The sequence below is a fragment of the Helicoverpa zea genome, chromosome 9 (genome assembly GCF_022581195.2).
Source record: "Helicoverpa zea isolate HzStark_Cry1AcR chromosome 9, ilHelZeax1.1, whole genome shotgun sequence".
Lineage (NCBI taxonomy): Eukaryota > Metazoa > Arthropoda > Insecta > Lepidoptera > Noctuidae > Helicoverpa > Helicoverpa zea.
The window spans coordinates 10837537-10853387 of NC_061460.1; the positions used below are offsets into that span (position 1 = coordinate 10837537).

At 36.8% G+C, this 15851-nt stretch overlaps 3 protein-coding genes across 3 annotated transcripts; 1 reads left to right on the plus strand and 2 right to left on the minus strand.

The window, feature by feature from the left end:
- Positions 1-1322: 1322 nt before the first annotated feature.
- LOC124633377 (U3 small nucleolar RNA-interacting protein 2) lies at positions 1323-2767 on the minus strand. Its single transcript, XM_047168567.1, has one exon. The coding sequence runs from the start codon at positions 2707-2709 to the stop codon at positions 1360-1362; it is 1350 nt and encodes a 449-aa protein (XP_047024523.1). The 5' UTR covers positions 2710-2767; the 3' UTR covers positions 1323-1359.
- An 8833-nt stretch (positions 2768-11600) lies between these two features.
- LOC124633140 (INO80 complex subunit C) lies at positions 11601-12520 on the minus strand. Its single transcript, XM_047168263.1, has 2 exons — positions 12219-12520; positions 11601-12140 (listed from the first exon to the last, which is right to left on the minus strand). The coding sequence occupies exons 1-2, from the start codon at positions 12364-12366 to the stop codon at positions 11941-11943; spliced, it is 348 nt and encodes a 115-aa protein (XP_047024219.1). The 5' UTR covers positions 12367-12520; the 3' UTR covers positions 11601-11940.
- Positions 12521-12674: 154 nt separating this feature from the next.
- Positions 12675-15473, plus strand: LOC124633238 (ribosome biogenesis regulatory protein homolog). The gene is made up of 5 exons (XM_047168409.1): positions 12675-13048; positions 13137-13409; positions 13642-13861; positions 13942-14204; positions 14349-15473. Exons 1-5 carry the CDS (start codon positions 12900-12902, stop codon positions 14509-14511), a joined length of 1068 nt encoding a protein of 355 aa, XP_047024365.1. The 5' UTR covers positions 12675-12899; the 3' UTR covers positions 14512-15473.
- Positions 15474-15851: the final 378 nt, after the last annotated feature.

A 15851-nucleotide genomic window follows, 5' to 3' on the forward strand; every position in this document is an offset into this window, starting at 1 on the left:
TTGATTGGTTTGCGATTGGTCTGTTATTTTGGTGATTTTGGTCTATACGGTAGTTTGCTGTACAATCATTTTGCAATCGTAAATCATTTGCAGACAAAATGATACATTATTGAATGACAGAAAAGGATAAAATCGTTTATTTCAAAGAAAAAATAGCGGAATGCCACATACGCTTCAATCGTAATCGAGTCGGGATTGGATCTCAGTCGAATCGAGTCGAACGTGAATCGTATGTAGCTTAAGTAAAATTAGGAGAATCGAGCCCCTGTTCTGAAACATGTTAAATGTCTCCTCTACGCAGATGACCTCAAACTATACGCTAGTGTCAGCACTATATCAGATTGTGAAGCCATTCAGAGGGATATATGTAGATGCTGAATGAATGGGGAGTTAAAAATAAGATGACATTCAATCCAACTAAATGCTATGTCATGACTTTCGGTCGCATGCGGCACCCAATAGACTTCAAATATACAATAAATGGCACTGTTATAATAAGATCGACCACCGTGAAAGACTTGGGTGTCGTGTTTGATCGGAAGCTGACATTCCATGACCATATTGCTACCGTTGTTAAAGACTCGTTCAGGCGACTGGGGTTCGTTCTAAGAAACGCACGAGATTTTCAAAACGCGCATGTCGTGCGGCTCTTATACTCTACGCTTGTCAGAAGCAAATTAGAAGCGAGCTCTTGTGTTTGGCACCCGTATGAAGCCAAATATGTACTAATGCTTGAAAAGGTCCAAAAGGCATTTTTGCGGTTCTTTTATAAATTCCGGTCTGGATATTATCCATATTTATATCCAACCAAATTTCTTGTTGGACATCTAGGATTTAATATGTTGCAAACTAGAAGAGCCTATGACCAGCTGAGCATCATGCTTAAAATATGTAGAGGGATAACAGATGCCCCTGATCTGCACAATGAGCTGATTCGTCTTTACGTCCCTAATAAGTACCTCCGAGGTCGAAAACACCGTCTACTTGCCGCACCTACAAGTCGCACAGTGGCCCGCGCCTCATCATCGGTTCCCCGTGCTCATGGAAGCTGAACCGAACTGTGATTTATTCGCTGATGATTTTAAAATAATAATGTGTTTTTGTCTCAGCCTCTGTGAACGTGTTTAGTTTGTGTAAAGTCTAATTTAAATTGTATATTTACCTTTTGTTGTGTTTTTTATATTTTATTCTTTAAAATTATTAAGTTAATTTGTATTATTTTATAACAATATGTTCTTTTTTTTTCTTTTTCTTTTTTTCTTTATGTTAATGTAATTGGTGTGTAAAAGGTTTTAACATAATAAATAAATAAATAAACTACCTTGTGTAAATTAAATTGTTTATTACAACATTATTATATTACTCCTTAATATTAAAATTAATAACTAAAAGTCCATTTTTGGCACCTCCTAACTTGAACCATCTGCCAGCCTTATGTTCCTGGCCAACCGCAACATACAACTGTTTACCATCACTTGTAAACTGCATAGAGTTTACAAAACCACACACATTTACACTAAACATAGGTAAAACTTTCCTATATTGGTCACAGACTCTCCATAGCCTAATACTAAGATCATAGGACCCAGATGCAAAAACATCAGAATTCAATAAAGTTGCCAGACTAGTAATCCACCGAGGTACTTCATTCTCAGAACCATGGGCTTCTGGAACTGTGCACAAAGGCTTCTTTTTTAGTACACTCCATACACATATTGAGCCATTGTCACTGCCTGACACAAAATGCTCCTCATCTAAAAGCTTGACCTCATCAAGACTCCCGATTGGTCCATTGTATATCAACTGTGACTCCTCAGCTATCTTCCATATTCTTACTGTAGTATCTCTGCCTCCTGCAGTCAGTGCTCTCTCCCTGGTCAATGCATCAATCGAAGTAATGGGTGACTGGTGCCCAAACAATGTTTCAACATATGCCATCTCATCTAAAGACCAAATTTTCACAGATCTATCTTTACTAGCCGAGTATAAATCGTGTGTATTCTTTCTAAACACCAGTCCTGTTACTACGTCTTTGTGTCCCTTGAATGTATGTACATGTTTGAGTGTTTGTGGATCCCACACTTGAATATATGGACTGTCATCGGACGAAACTAAATATTTGCCGTCAGTGGATATTGCAAGAGATTTTACATCACCTTTAATAAAATTGGAATGAGTTTTGTAAGTTAAACTACCAAGTTTTCTTTTCTCTTTGATTCCCCATTTAATAACAGAGCCACATTTGCTGCCAGTGAACGCGAAGTTGTTATCACTGCTGATACAAACACATGTCAGTGTTAGACGGTGTTCCTTGGCACGAATGAGTCTCAGCTCATCTTCACTCGGTTCTACGTACTTTTCAGCTACCTCAATTTTTAATTTACCTTTCTGTTCTAAATAGTCTTTCTTTAAACGGTTTTCTACAGCATCGTCGACCTCTTTGAGCTCCGCTCGTTTCGCCTCTTCTTTCTCGATTTCTTCAAGGTACTTCTTAGCTAGCCGCAACTTCTTCTGCTCAGCAGTTTCATGATCGCTTTCTGATTCTTCCGCGTCGGAAAACTTTCGTAAATCAAGTTCACTATCTGAAGATTCCTGACCATTTTCTAGGTTAGGCGCGTTCGGTTTCTTCGAAGCCTTTTTCTTTACTTTCTCGCCTTTTCGTTTTTGAACTTGCCTGGATTTCCCTTTCAAAAAGAAGGAGGAAGACATTCTTTACACTAAAATGATAGTCTTATTACAAAAATATAGAAAAACTTTCAAAATTTTGATTCTGAACGGGCACGCTATGCACGTTGACTTATTATTCTAGAATTGACATTGACAATTAGTGTCAAAATTTCGAATGACAGCTCGATGCCGTGAACTTACAACGTTCAGAAATACTTACAAAAAAAAAACCAGTATCACACTATCAGAAACTCAGTTTTTTAACCGTCAACCGTAGCGGACCCCGATTGGGGTCTGAACATCAATGTCACCGTAAGCTCGGTTTAGACCCCAATCGGGGTCTGCGAATGAGTCATACACTTTCCTAATTATTTACGCTCATATTTATTTTCTTTCCAATCAAACAGTATTTGTGAGTACTAAATAAAATAACTAAATAAATTTAAACTATTTTGACGCATTCAAACCTTTCATATTTAGCATCCCTTTAGTAATATACCTTTTGAAAATCCAATCGTAATTACCGGGAATTCTGATCGAACTCGCCATGTTTGTTTACATTTGTTGTTTTTTTAAATTTGAAGACGCATAGACAAGATGGCGACGGTGATAGAAGTTTTGCATCGAATGATCCGATTCGTTAAAATAAAGAATCGATTTAATAATTTTATATTATTTGATATTATAATATTACTAAATTGCACTTTTGTATACTATAATCTGAAAATAAATTAGGAAAAGTAAAATGACTTTATTTATTTTGAAAAAATGCTAGAAAATCAGTGGTAGAAAATACGTTGTAGCCGGAATATTTTTTTTTTCGGTTTTTAGGATTTCTGAAGACCGCAAATTTTGAAGACTTATTTATTTTTTCGGGTGTTTTATGTACAGAATTCCTGTAGTCCTGCCAAACTTAATGGCGGTTCGTTACTTCCGACTTTTTAACTGAGCGGCAAAGCTATTTGACGAGAGCTGTAGTTAGGTGTAGTTATCGCAAAATTTTATGACGATTTTATTGTTTGAAAGGGCAAATAGGTAGTCGGAACTGCTACTCGCTGTTCATCGAAAGCTGGTCCAAGATGGAAGAAAGATGGCCGCCGCTGACTTATTTTTCTTTTCACAAATCTGTCAATACGGGTATCAAATAAATTGCATTGACTAGTAGAACAAGAAAGATTATTTTTGACCGACAAGCTATAAAGAAGCGCGGGGTCGCTACTCCCCGTCATCCGCCTCAGATCCTCAGAAGTCCTGCGGGATCATTAGGATCAAAAATATTAAGTCGATGCCTAGAGGAATGAAGCAATTTTTTTTGGCCACCAAAGGACAATGAGCGTTTTGATCTACCTCTCCTCTAACATTAAGTAATACATCAATAGAAAGCTTATGTTATATAAAGTATTTTCTTGTACGGCGGCGATTGTCATTTGTTAGTATTTAGGGAGTTGGACCATGTTTAGTGAAATAATAACTATGTCTAAAATCTACTGTAGCTTCTTAGGTACTGACAATTTGTTAGAGGTATTTAAGTACGAAATGTTCGATTTAAAAAGGCCTTTCCAGTGATATATAATTAATTACTAGAGAAGGAATCTAAGGACTTGAAACTAACTATCGATAAAAAACCTTAAACATGTTCTAACATCTAAAGTACTAAGAATTGGTAAGTAGTATGTAAGTACAAAATGTAACGCTTAAAAAGACCTTTCAAATGATGTATGACTCATTACTAGAGGGGGAGTAGACCAACATTCAAACATCTCGCCCAATGTCCTTTACGCCGCGCAATGGTGGCCGAATCATTGTTGTGACTCACGCACACAAAAACCACGGTCTGCTCCGATAAAACTTTCCTGAAAGACCGTTGATGCTATCCCCGCACCCCGCGCGCCATTCCGGCGCGCCATCTGAATTTTATTCGAAATTTAAAATTCAAAGGACTTATGGGACACCCAGTATAAAAATTTTACCTATGCTAAAAACTTTCATAAAACTTTAATATTTTTTCTTCACAACAAAAACAAATTGAACCTATAATTTAAAATTAAGAAATAAAATTGAAATAAGTTTCTATTAAAAAATATATATAAAATTGGTATTCGATTATTTATAATAAACATCCGATTTAGGTATCGAATGCACACCGCTGATTGAAAAAAAAAATGTACTCTGTTCCAAACTCTACTTGACTTTGATCTTGTAAATTGTTCATTTTTATTGTGTATTTTATGTGCTGATTTTTTAGTTATGAATCATAAATAAGTGCACGAAATGTATTGCAACGGATTGAAAATGTTATAAATATGACGTTTGTGTTGTGTTTGAGAAAGTGATGCGATTATTTATTGGTAAGTTTTCACCAAATTTGAAATGCCTAACTTTTCGATAGACTTAGAAACACCGTAATTATTATCTATTTCTGAATTAACTGACCCCATTTGACCTTCGCACGTTGTTGTCAAATAAGTGAGCTCTAAAGTTATAGTTAAAATACTTCTGATCAGGCATTACGGACTTAGAATTTATGTGTTGAAAGTTAGTACAAATTTTTGAGTTCCATGTCGCGATTCAAAATATCCCGCCGAATCAACGGTAAAGTCATATGTCAAAACCTTGTCGAGCAGAGGGGTTAAGCATGTGTTTGGGATGATTGCGAGCCTAGACAACTGGGGCCTGATTATCCTAAGTTAACCCTTAAATTGGCAGTGTACTCCACCAAAGACATTAACTTTTTTTTATTATTGTATGTACAACCTCTTTGGTTTAGGTACAAAAATTGATAGAAGAAAAAAGTGTAAAAAAAAATGAAATGTCAGTTGTTGTAAAAAGCTTGTTATGTGTGAATTTATAGAATTAAATATATAATTGGACCCTCTTGAAGACTTTAAGACTTTTAGTATCCATTTGACGTCGGAGGATTTTTATTCCACCAATTACGCATCTGCATTAGGTTACGGGCCAGCGGAAAATCTTTCCCGCCAATATGGAAAATTTTACAACTAAAATTCAAATCGGTCAGCTCAAAGGCAGTGAAAATTGGGTTGGAGTGTAGCAAAGGGTGTGCAAGGCTTTTGGGACTTAGAAAATTTTTCATAAAAAATGAAAAATTCTGAAAATGCCTAGTTTTTCATTTCTATCGTATAGAATACCTAAAAATAAGACGAAAACCATCTGGGCACTTTTTGTCTAGGACCAAGGAGCCCCGCGTGGCGGGGCTCCGTCGACTATGGCAACCCCGACTTAGGGCAACCCCGACTCGGACAGGTTAGGTTCGAAGGGGATGGCGGGGTCTTGCAGACCCCGCCATCCCCTTCGTGGTTATTTTTTTTTAAACCACCCAGAAGTAGGAGCCCCGCGTAGCGGGGCTCCGTCGACTTTGCCTTTGTTTACAATGACCTTCAGTGCTCATTTTCAGGCGAACCGTTGGTCCTAGGCAAAAGGTGCCCAGATGGTTTTCATCTTATTTTTAAGTATTCTATACGATAGAAATGAAAAACTGGACATTTTCAGAAATTTTCATTTTTTATGAAAAATTTTCTAAGTCCCAAAAGCCTTGCACACCCTTTGCTACACACTAACCAACCACCTTCACAGTCTACGTCGACGAAGCAGCAAGTGCAGAATATTACGCTAATGATATATACTTGCTCAGAGGATAAAGATGCAGAACATTGGTATGTGGACAATGGTGCCACAACTCACGTAACCAATAGGGACGATATATTCATAAATTATGAGGACTTTGGGACGAACCACACCGTAACGACGGCAGACGGCACCGTAGTTCCTGCAAAAGGGAAAGGGTCTGTGGTGGTTGAAACAAATGTTAACGGCAAAATTATGAAGCTTACCCTAAGTGATGTCTGGTATGTGCCAAAACTAACGAAAAATCTGCTATCTATGTTAGCTGCACAGGACAAACTGCGAACATTTATTTCCACAACTAAAGAGTGTAGATTGGAACTAAATGGTCATGTTATTGCAGTAGGTAACAGGGAACATAATGGTGGACTGTATAAGTTACAGATGAAGACAGTTCTACCGAGTAAACCTGTACAAATTAATGCTGTTGATCCATCATGCTTACTCCAGCTATATCATGAGAGGTTTGGTCACCAGAACAAGAAGTACATTAAAGATCTTGTTAAGAGGGAACTGGGGATTAATCTAAATCTAGAGAGTGATATTCAGTGCGAAGGATGCATCTATGGTAAAGCACAGCGACTGAAGTTTGGCAAGAGAGAAAGAGCTAATATGCCTGGAGAGCTGGTACACGCTGATGTATGCGGACCATTCCCGGAGAGCTATGGCAAACATCTCTATTTTGTTCTTTTTAAAGATGATTACTCCGCGTTTCGTCACGTTTTCTTCATTCGCAACAAAAGTGAAGTAAAGGACAAGCTTAGTCAATTCTTAAAAGAAGCTAAAAACGCTGGACATATAGTTAGAACATTATTGAGCGATAATGGTGGAGAGTTCGACAATAAAGCTGTTCGAGATATTCTTCACAAGCAGGGAATAATCCAGCGACTCACGATGCCATACACCCCTGAGCAAAATGGGTGCGCAGAACGAGAAAACAGGACTTTAGTAGAAACCGCTCGATCATACATGCACTCGGGACAGGAGTTTCCACAAGCCTTGTGGGCAGAGCTTATTAATACAGCTGCTTATGTTCTCAATCGCACTGGACCCACTAGAGAAGCAGGGAAAGTACTGTATGAGCTTTGGCATAAGAAGAAGCCGAAGATCTCTCACTTGCGTGTAATTGGTAGTGAATGTTACTTCCACATTCCTAAGCAGAAAAGGAAGAAGCTACAGAAGAAAGCTATTAAGGGCAGACTTATTGGATACGATAACGACGATGGGTATCGCATCTGGAATGGAAAAAAGACCGAAAGATCTAGAGATGTCATATTTAGTCCAAGCATCGAATTGAGAATCCCAACTGCATTGCCAAGTCTTCAAGAAGAAATGGATTTACCACCAACTAATGAACCAAGTAGCGGTGAGACAGAGGGAGATTTCGATTTGATAGAGACAGAGGGAGTGATCTTATCGGAAGATGTTCCAACGCAGATAAGTTCACCAATAAGACAGCCAGAAACTCGTGATAATGAGACTAATGAACGTGCTCTAGAGGGAGAGTATGATACAGCTAACAATGACGAGGCTGTATCAGGAGATCATGTTCAAGATACTTCAGAAGCAGATCAAGCAGAAGAGTTTATTGATGCTCAAGAGGAGATTAGAGAACCTGAAGTTCACAGGTATAATTTGAGAGACCGTTCAACTCTTAGACCTCCACAGCGGATGAAGGATTATATCTGCCTCATTGACTCTGATCACTTTCCAGAGTCTTACGAAGAAGCCTTGGGAAGAGAAGACAGAGATGAGTGGCTGAAGGCATTAAACACCGAAATGAAATCGCTATTGAAAAACAATGTATGGAGTCTATGTGAACTACCGCCCAACAGGAAGGCACTACCATGTAAATGGATATTTAGAATAAAAAGAAATCCAGATGGTTCTATTGAAAAATATAAGGCGCGGTTAGTTGTAAAAGGCTTTAAACAGAAGAAAGGTTTGGACTATGACCAAACTTTTAGCCCCGTAGCTAGACATGCTACAATTCGAGCACTTTTGAGTGTTAGTGCTCAAGAAAAACTGCATATTGTACAGTTTGATGTAGCCACTGCATTCCTAAATGGACAATTGACGGAGGACATTTTTATGAAGCAACCAGATGGTTATGGTGATGGTTCCAAGAAAGTGTGTCGTCTAAATCGCAGTCTGTATGGCTTAAAACAAGCACCAAGGTGCTGGAACAGCTGTTTTGAGGACATAGTACTAGAAATGGGCTTCAAACAGAGTGATGGTGATTGTTGTCTCTTCACTAAGAAAATTGGACAGAAGAAAATTCTAATCACTCTGTATGTTGATGACGGTTTAGTCGCTGCTACAGACGCAGAGTTGGCGAATGGCTTTTTAGAAGATCTGAAAAGGAAATTAAAGATCACAGTCAAACCAGCTTCATATTATTTAGGCCTTCAAATTAAGACCGCAAGTGACGGTACTATAACCATCAATCAAGAAGCCTATTTAAAGAAGATATTAGAGCGTTTTGGGATGGTTGACTGCAATCCAGTCTCTACTCCTATAGAGAAAGAAGGTATTCAGTCAGGGAAAGTGTTCCCTGCAGAAGAACAAAAGAAGTTTCCCTATAGAGAAGCAGTCGGCGCCCTTGCTTATTTGATGGTAGGCACTCGTCCAGATATCGCTTATGCGGTGGGAGTAGCCTCTCGTAAGCTAGAGAATCCTACAATGGAAGACTGGAACACAGTTAAAAGAATATTCCGGTACCTGAAGGGGACAATCTCTCTCGGATTGACATATGGAAGTGAGCCTAAACAGCTATTAGGCTACAGTGATTCTGATCACGGAGGAGACTCTACAACTGGAAGATCAACTACTGGCGTAGTATGTTTGTACGCTGGTGCTGCTGTGTCTTGGCTTAGTCAACGGCAAGCCACAGTTGCTATATCCACAACAGAAGCGGAGATAGTGGCTGCTAGTGAAGCTGCTAGAGAACTAGTATGGCTGCAAAGAATTTTTGCAGTACTGACAGATCTAGAAGAGATACCTGTCCTTAAAGTGGATAATGAGGCCGCTATAAGACTAGCTCACAACCCAGAATTCCATAAGAGGACAAAGCACATCCGTGTTAGACATTTCTTTGTGAGGGAAATGGTGCAAGAAGGTACCCTGACGGTTGTGAAGACAGCGTCAACAGATCAGCTGGCTGATGTCTTTACTAAGGCAGTTCCCAGACCTCGGCTACTGGATTTACGACAAAGGATTGGGATGCATTAGCCACACAAATACTTCTCATCAATTAGGGAAAGTATTATTGTATGTACAACCTCTTTGGTTTAGGTACAAAAATTGATAGAAGAAAAAAGTGTAAAAAAAAATGAAATGTCAGTTGTTGTAAAAAGCTTGTTATGTGTGAATTTATAGAATTAAATATATAATTGGACCCTCTTGAAGACTTTAAGACTTTTAGTATCCATTTGACGTCGGAGGATTTTTATTCCACCAATTACGCATCTGCATTATTTTTAAATCGATTGTAGTACTAATCTAAAAAAAATACATTTTTTTTATTCTTTTTGGCTTGCAATAATTGTTTATTTTGGTAGAAAAAATATTTGAATGTGGTTCCATTGAAAAATAGCTGTCAAATTCAAAATGTCTTCCAAGCGGTCTGATGCATCTAGGTCACGGGTAAGTTTTTTGTGTTTTTCTACATTTTTTTGGGATGGGACTTGTGGTTATTTGGCTTTAAATTGCATAGGAACATTATAAATGATATCAATCATTCGTAATTTTGTGTGTAAATAATGTAATCGCAATTTTATAAGTTCATAACTGTGTATGTACTCCCTGAATACCGTTGCTAAGTACGTAGTGAAGTCCACAACATAAACTTTGGTATACACGGAGTACATTGCTTATTACTTAGAAATGCAAACTAGCCTTTTTTTGTTGGTTTTTATGTAAAATGACTTCAGTTGTGTCGTGAATTGTATGTCATACAGCATGTTCTTTTTCATTTTCAGCAGTGCTTGAACCTGACACGACCTGATTTAGCAGATATGCTTATATCTATGTACCGAGCTTTGTACAAGAGCCGACGTCTTGAAAGGGGTCCGGTACATGGTGATATTTGGGTGGGTGAAGAAGAAAATAATTCAGAAACCTACGGCTGAACGGCCTGTGGACAGTATCAGAAAATGCTGTCGGACATTTTCCAGAAATAGCAGATAAGCAATCACGCTGTAGGTTTTGCAAAGTTAGAAAAACTAAAGTTTTTTGCGTGAAATGCAATGTGCTCCTGTGTTTTATGGTAGGAGAAAGTAACAAAAGAAATTGCTTCCGCTAATCTCACACGCAATAAATGCATGTTATGTAGGTAGTTTGATTAATATAAGATTATATAAGAATTATGATTAATAAAGTGAAGATTTTACTAAAATGTGTTTTATTCATATTTTGGCAACGTACTCCACGTAGTACGAACAGAAGAATCACTATAGTTGGCAACGTACTCCCCGGAGTACATAGATTTTCGCGAAAACTGTAATAGGTAGATTTTTTTTTTCGATTTTTTTCAGTCATCTGTCATCGTAATAAACCAGGAAATAAGAAAAAATAATTAAATTTTTGTAATTAATTGATTTGCCAATTTAAGGGTTAATAATGTCAAAATTGAATAGAAATCGAATCGCAATATGATCGCAATAGCAGTTTTAGCCATATCGGGTATTCTGCTACTAATATAAGACCAATCGTATTCCAACGACGTTCGATTGGTTTGCGATTGGTCTGCTATTTTGGTTTATACGGTAGTTTGCTCTACAATCATATTGCAATCGTAAAACATTTGCAGACAAAATGACTCATTATTGAATCACAGAAAAGGATAAAAACGTTTATTTCAATGAAAAAATAGCGGAGTGCCACATACGCTTCAATCGTAATCGAGTCGTGATTGGATCGCGGTCGAATGTGAATCGTATGTTGGTCAAGTAAAATTAAGAGAATCGGGCCCCTGTTCAGTTGAAATGCTGTAGCAAATATGGAGCTGCTTATTTAAATAATTCGATATTAAAGAAGCATCATAACGAGAAGCATCCACATAAACTGTTGGTGTAAAATGGGCATGTCAGAAATGAGCTGATAGAAGTGAAAAAAAAAACCGTAAGTCAGAAAAGCCGCAGCTGCTTTATTCATTGGGGTGAAGTTCTGCAGTTTTGGAGATATTTGAACCTGTAGGCTTTATTGAAATTACCTTAAAATCAACATGGATGAATAAATATCTAAAAACTGCTTCCAACACAATCTTCTTTCTCTAAATAAAACAACCTTCATTATGTAATTTACTTAACCTTTATATTTAAGATCATTCATATTATTTATTTATTAGTTAATTATTTTATTTACCAACAGCTTCTATGTAGGTAAAGTTTAGAGTATAATTTCTAAGTAGGACTTAAGATTACAAACTAAAATTATTATACATACAGAACAAGTAAATATCACAATATCAGCATAGATTACAACACTGTGGGTATGAACTCAGCAAATATTCTGCACTATTTCAATATAGTTAACTTTTCACATTCACTACAGGCTTTATTGTGAACTTTATAAAAGTTACATAACAAAGGTTCTTAGTCTATTTCAACACTTGTCTCAAAGCCTTATAGCTCATCCTACAATTGTGTTAGCTCCTCTCAACTGAAGGTATCCAGCTGTAATATCCATAGGTAAACTTCTAACTGTAGCAAACTCCTCCACATTGCTGTAAAACAGCTTAGAGTGACGATCTATGTACGGCGCGGGGAGGCCAGATATATCTGAATATTTCTTAGTCGGTTTGAATGTTGGCGGGGCATTGATGGAATAGTCTGAAAACGAAAGGTTATTAGTAAATAAAAACTTTATAATTCTCATTTAAATGGAGATAATGAATGACCATAACTTACATAGAACAGCTTCGTTAGGCCATGGAAGAGCTCTTTCTGCCGTCAATATTTGTTTTAAAGATCTCCACATACGTTTTTTACATCCACTTTTGACGACAAACTTGTTTTCATTTTTGAAGCAATAGGTTTTCTCTGTGTCGCCGGTCATACTTTTGAAACACTATGTGTAACTTACGTTTATAAAAAGCACTCTGTAAGCGGGAGGAGACAACAGTAATTATTATAAAATAAAATCGAAACAGTAAAATACAATAACAAACGGCTATCGACCTCCATCAACAAACAATGCGTCAAGCAAGCCGACTTTAGCACTTTAGCCGACGCCGTCAACGTCGTCAACCAACGTCAATGTCAATTTTGTCAACGCTGTCCATTTGCAAAGATGGATAAAGCACAAAATTGATAACGATTAATTTTATCTCTCTCAATTTTTCGTGCATCTATGATATTATAAACAAAATAACTATTTCATAAGTGGAATAGCTCATTTCAAACACGCCTTTGTAAAATACATGTACGGCACGGTGGAAATTGCATTAGTATTCACGGAGATAGCTTTAACTATAGTTGGTCTTGCACGTGGATTGCGTGACAGAATGAAATCAAATTAAAACGTCAAAATAAGTTTGAGGTTATTTCTTGTGCAGTAGGAAATGTGTTAATATTTTCAATTTAACGAAAATGGATATCGTAAATGAAATACTGCAAAAAGAACACAAGAAGTCTGAGAAGTATAAACCTATAACAGTAGAGAAGCATTTGGATGTCGAACTTGATTTAGGCACACTACTTGCATCAGATACCAACGATTTGGACGCAAAATTACTGCAGTAAGTTTCATTGCATGCATGCTTTCTTTAAATAAACCAATAAATCAACTGAAATGAACCTCTACTTAATAATCTTCACATTTTTCAGGTCTAAGAAAGACTCGTATTTAGAGTCGTTAACTCGTGACAACACACAGTTACTGCTGAACAAAATATGGGAGCTCCCCACCGAGCGAGTTGACGAAGCTATCGTGGTCCGCCTGCCTGAGCCCAAGACTGTGCTCCCGAGAGCTAAGCCTTGTCCCAAGCCCAAGCCACTGACGAAATGGCAGGAATTCGCCAAAGCTAAGGGTATCACAAAGAAGAAGAAGGATAAACTGCAATGGGATGAACAGCTACAGAAATGGGTGCCATTATATGGGTATGTTCATCTGTCACTAGTAGAATATGTACACTTTGTTCTTTTATTTACATTATAGCTAAGGAGTAACTATAAGTTTTTCGCAACATATGAATAACAACATTATACAAGTATTTCAGAAAAAATAACAGTTATTTGTGACTCCCAAAATTTTGATCATAATTTATTTCTTAAACAAACCTTTGTATGATGATCAGCTTTTATAAAAACAATGAATTCATTTCAATTTCAGTTTCAAGAAGGCAGCCGCAGAGAAAGAGAAGAATTGGCTGATAGAAGTGCCACAGAACCTGGACCCCATGACTGACATGTTTGAGAAGAAAGCCAGTGAGAAGTCAGAGAAAGTGGCCAAGAATGAGTTGCAGAGGCTCAAGAATATTGCCAGGGCCCGGAAGGTCAAGATACCTAGAGTTGGTTTGCCTGTCACATCTGATAAAGCTTCAGCTAACCAGGTAAAATTCATTTACCATTTACCTATAAATTACCAAAAACGCTTAACAGTTTTTATAACTTTACATTATTTTATTTACAGTTAGACACTGCAGCAACTATAGCCAAGGCCTCCACAGCATCACTTGGCAAATTCCAAGATAAACTGCCCAAAGAGAAGGAAGCCAGAGGCAAAGGCATTCATGAACTTATTCCAGGCAAAGAGAGGAAGCGCAAACTGCCTATACCAACCCCTGCACAAGAGAGAGAGAATAATTTAAATATGCTTGATAACATATTGAATAAGAGACCTAAAATTGATATGGAGAAAGCTGTAGCTAAGCACATACATGAGGAACAAGTCAAGTAAGTATAAATTTATAACATTTTTATGACTAGAAATTAAATCTCCATATAGATATGTTTTCAACAACTGTATTTGACTTTTCAGTGCATAAAAAACTAATTAATTGTTACCTGCATTTAACAATATTTTCTATATTTTTACAGCCGATCAGAAGAAAAGAAAACCATGAAACCTGCCAAGGGCAAGCGTAACTTCAAAGCCAAGACCAAGGGTAACAATGCCACTAACTTCACAGCTAAGAAACCTAAGGCTGGCAAAGGACAGAGGAATCCTAGTAAAAAGGCAGGCGGTAGGAAGAGAAGATAAACATTGTGATACTTGAAAACTGACTTTGTAATACTTTACCAGTTGCACCATTTGTATATAACGATAACCACGTTATAAGCAACCGTCTAGTTGCCGCTTATTGGTCAAATTGCCAATTTGACAACTGAAAAATAGTTTTATTGTATACTAGCCGTTTTCCTGCGGTTTCACCCGCGTCCTGTGGGAGCTACTGCCTGAACCGGGAAAAACTATAGCCTATGTTACTCGCAGATAATATAGCTTTCTAATGGTGAAAGAATATTTAAAATCGGTCCAGTCGATTTTGAGTTTATCTATTACAACCAAACAAACAAACTTCCTCTTTATAATATTAGTATAGATGTACTTTTTTATACCTAAATCATAGGGTGGCGTTTCAAATAGCCAATTCGCCATCTTGCATGTCCGCCATGTTGGATCTAAGCCAAGTGATTTTTTTTCGTATTCCTGACAGCAAACCCTTTCATTTGATAACCATATTAAGGGGGTGGATTTCAAACAGCCAGTCCGCCATCATGGATTTGTAATGACGTTTCTAAGCTAGTCATGTATTGTCATCATAAAATAGTTTGGTTATCGTTATAGTTAAATGATGCAACTTACTGTAAAAGTGCTAGAATATACTTGCATACTTTAAGTGGTTTTTTACATAACACCTCCTGATTTGTATTTGTACAGGAAAAGTGTTGTTTCTACTTCTTATTTAAGTTATTTTAGTACTTGTGCATTGTACAAGCAAATGTTTTTCTGATACATGATTTAGGATAAACCAAAAACAGGTGAATAAATAATATTATTATTCTACTATGTATAAATTCAGAAATACTCCTTGAAAAAGCTTAGTCAGAACTTAGGGAATTCCTGGAGCTCCGCCTTTTCATGCAATGTAATTACTTTTTATCAAAATATGTTCCACAGATATGTAAAGGGTTGAAATAATAAACAAGTGAACCTTTTCAAAATATTTTTTTATTTCATTCAACAAAAAGGTTATGGACTAGTAACTGTTTTACAATTGTTTAAAATTCATAAATTATGGCATTATGTTACATGTAAAATTAATTTGATTTTACAAGAACTGCACATGTGAACAAAATATAGATCTTATTATTTTACTTGATATTGAAAATTCATAACTTAATTCTATGGGTGTATAATAAAATAACTGAGTACTCAGTAGTTCATATTATCTACAATTTTGCTATATGGGTGTGTTCACCTAAATTTACGTAACGTATAAAATGTAACAATATTTACGCGCATATTTTAAGATAATTTATTGAAATCCTGCATATCCATATAACAAATTTTCAACAAGAGATCAATCAATCGAGATTAAG

Excerpts from the sequence above, each read along its gene's own strand:
- LOC124633238 (XM_047168409.1), top strand. The coding sequence starts at position 12,900 with ATGGATATCGTAAATGAAATACTGCAAAAAGAACACAAGAAGTCTGAG. Across the intron at positions 13,049-13,136 it reads TTGGACGCAAAATTACTGCA|GTCTAAGAAAGACTCGTATT; the intron begins GTAAGTTTCATT and ends CACATTTTTCAG. Across the intron at positions 13,862-13,941 it reads ATAAAGCTTCAGCTAACCAG|TTAGACACTGCAGCAACTAT; the intron begins GTAAAATTCATT and ends TTTTATTTACAG.
- LOC124633377 (XM_047168567.1), bottom strand. The coding sequence starts at position 2,709 with ATGTCTTCCTCCTTCTTTTTGAAAGGGAAATCCAGGCAAGTTCAAAAA.
- LOC124633140 (XM_047168263.1), bottom strand. The coding sequence starts at position 12,366 with ATGACCGGCGACACAGAGAAAACCTATTGCTTCAAAAATGAAAACAAG. Across the intron at positions 12,141-12,218 it reads GCCTAACGAAGCTGTTCTAT|ACTATTCCATCAATGCCCCG; the intron begins GTAAGTTATGGT and ends TTTCGTTTTCAG.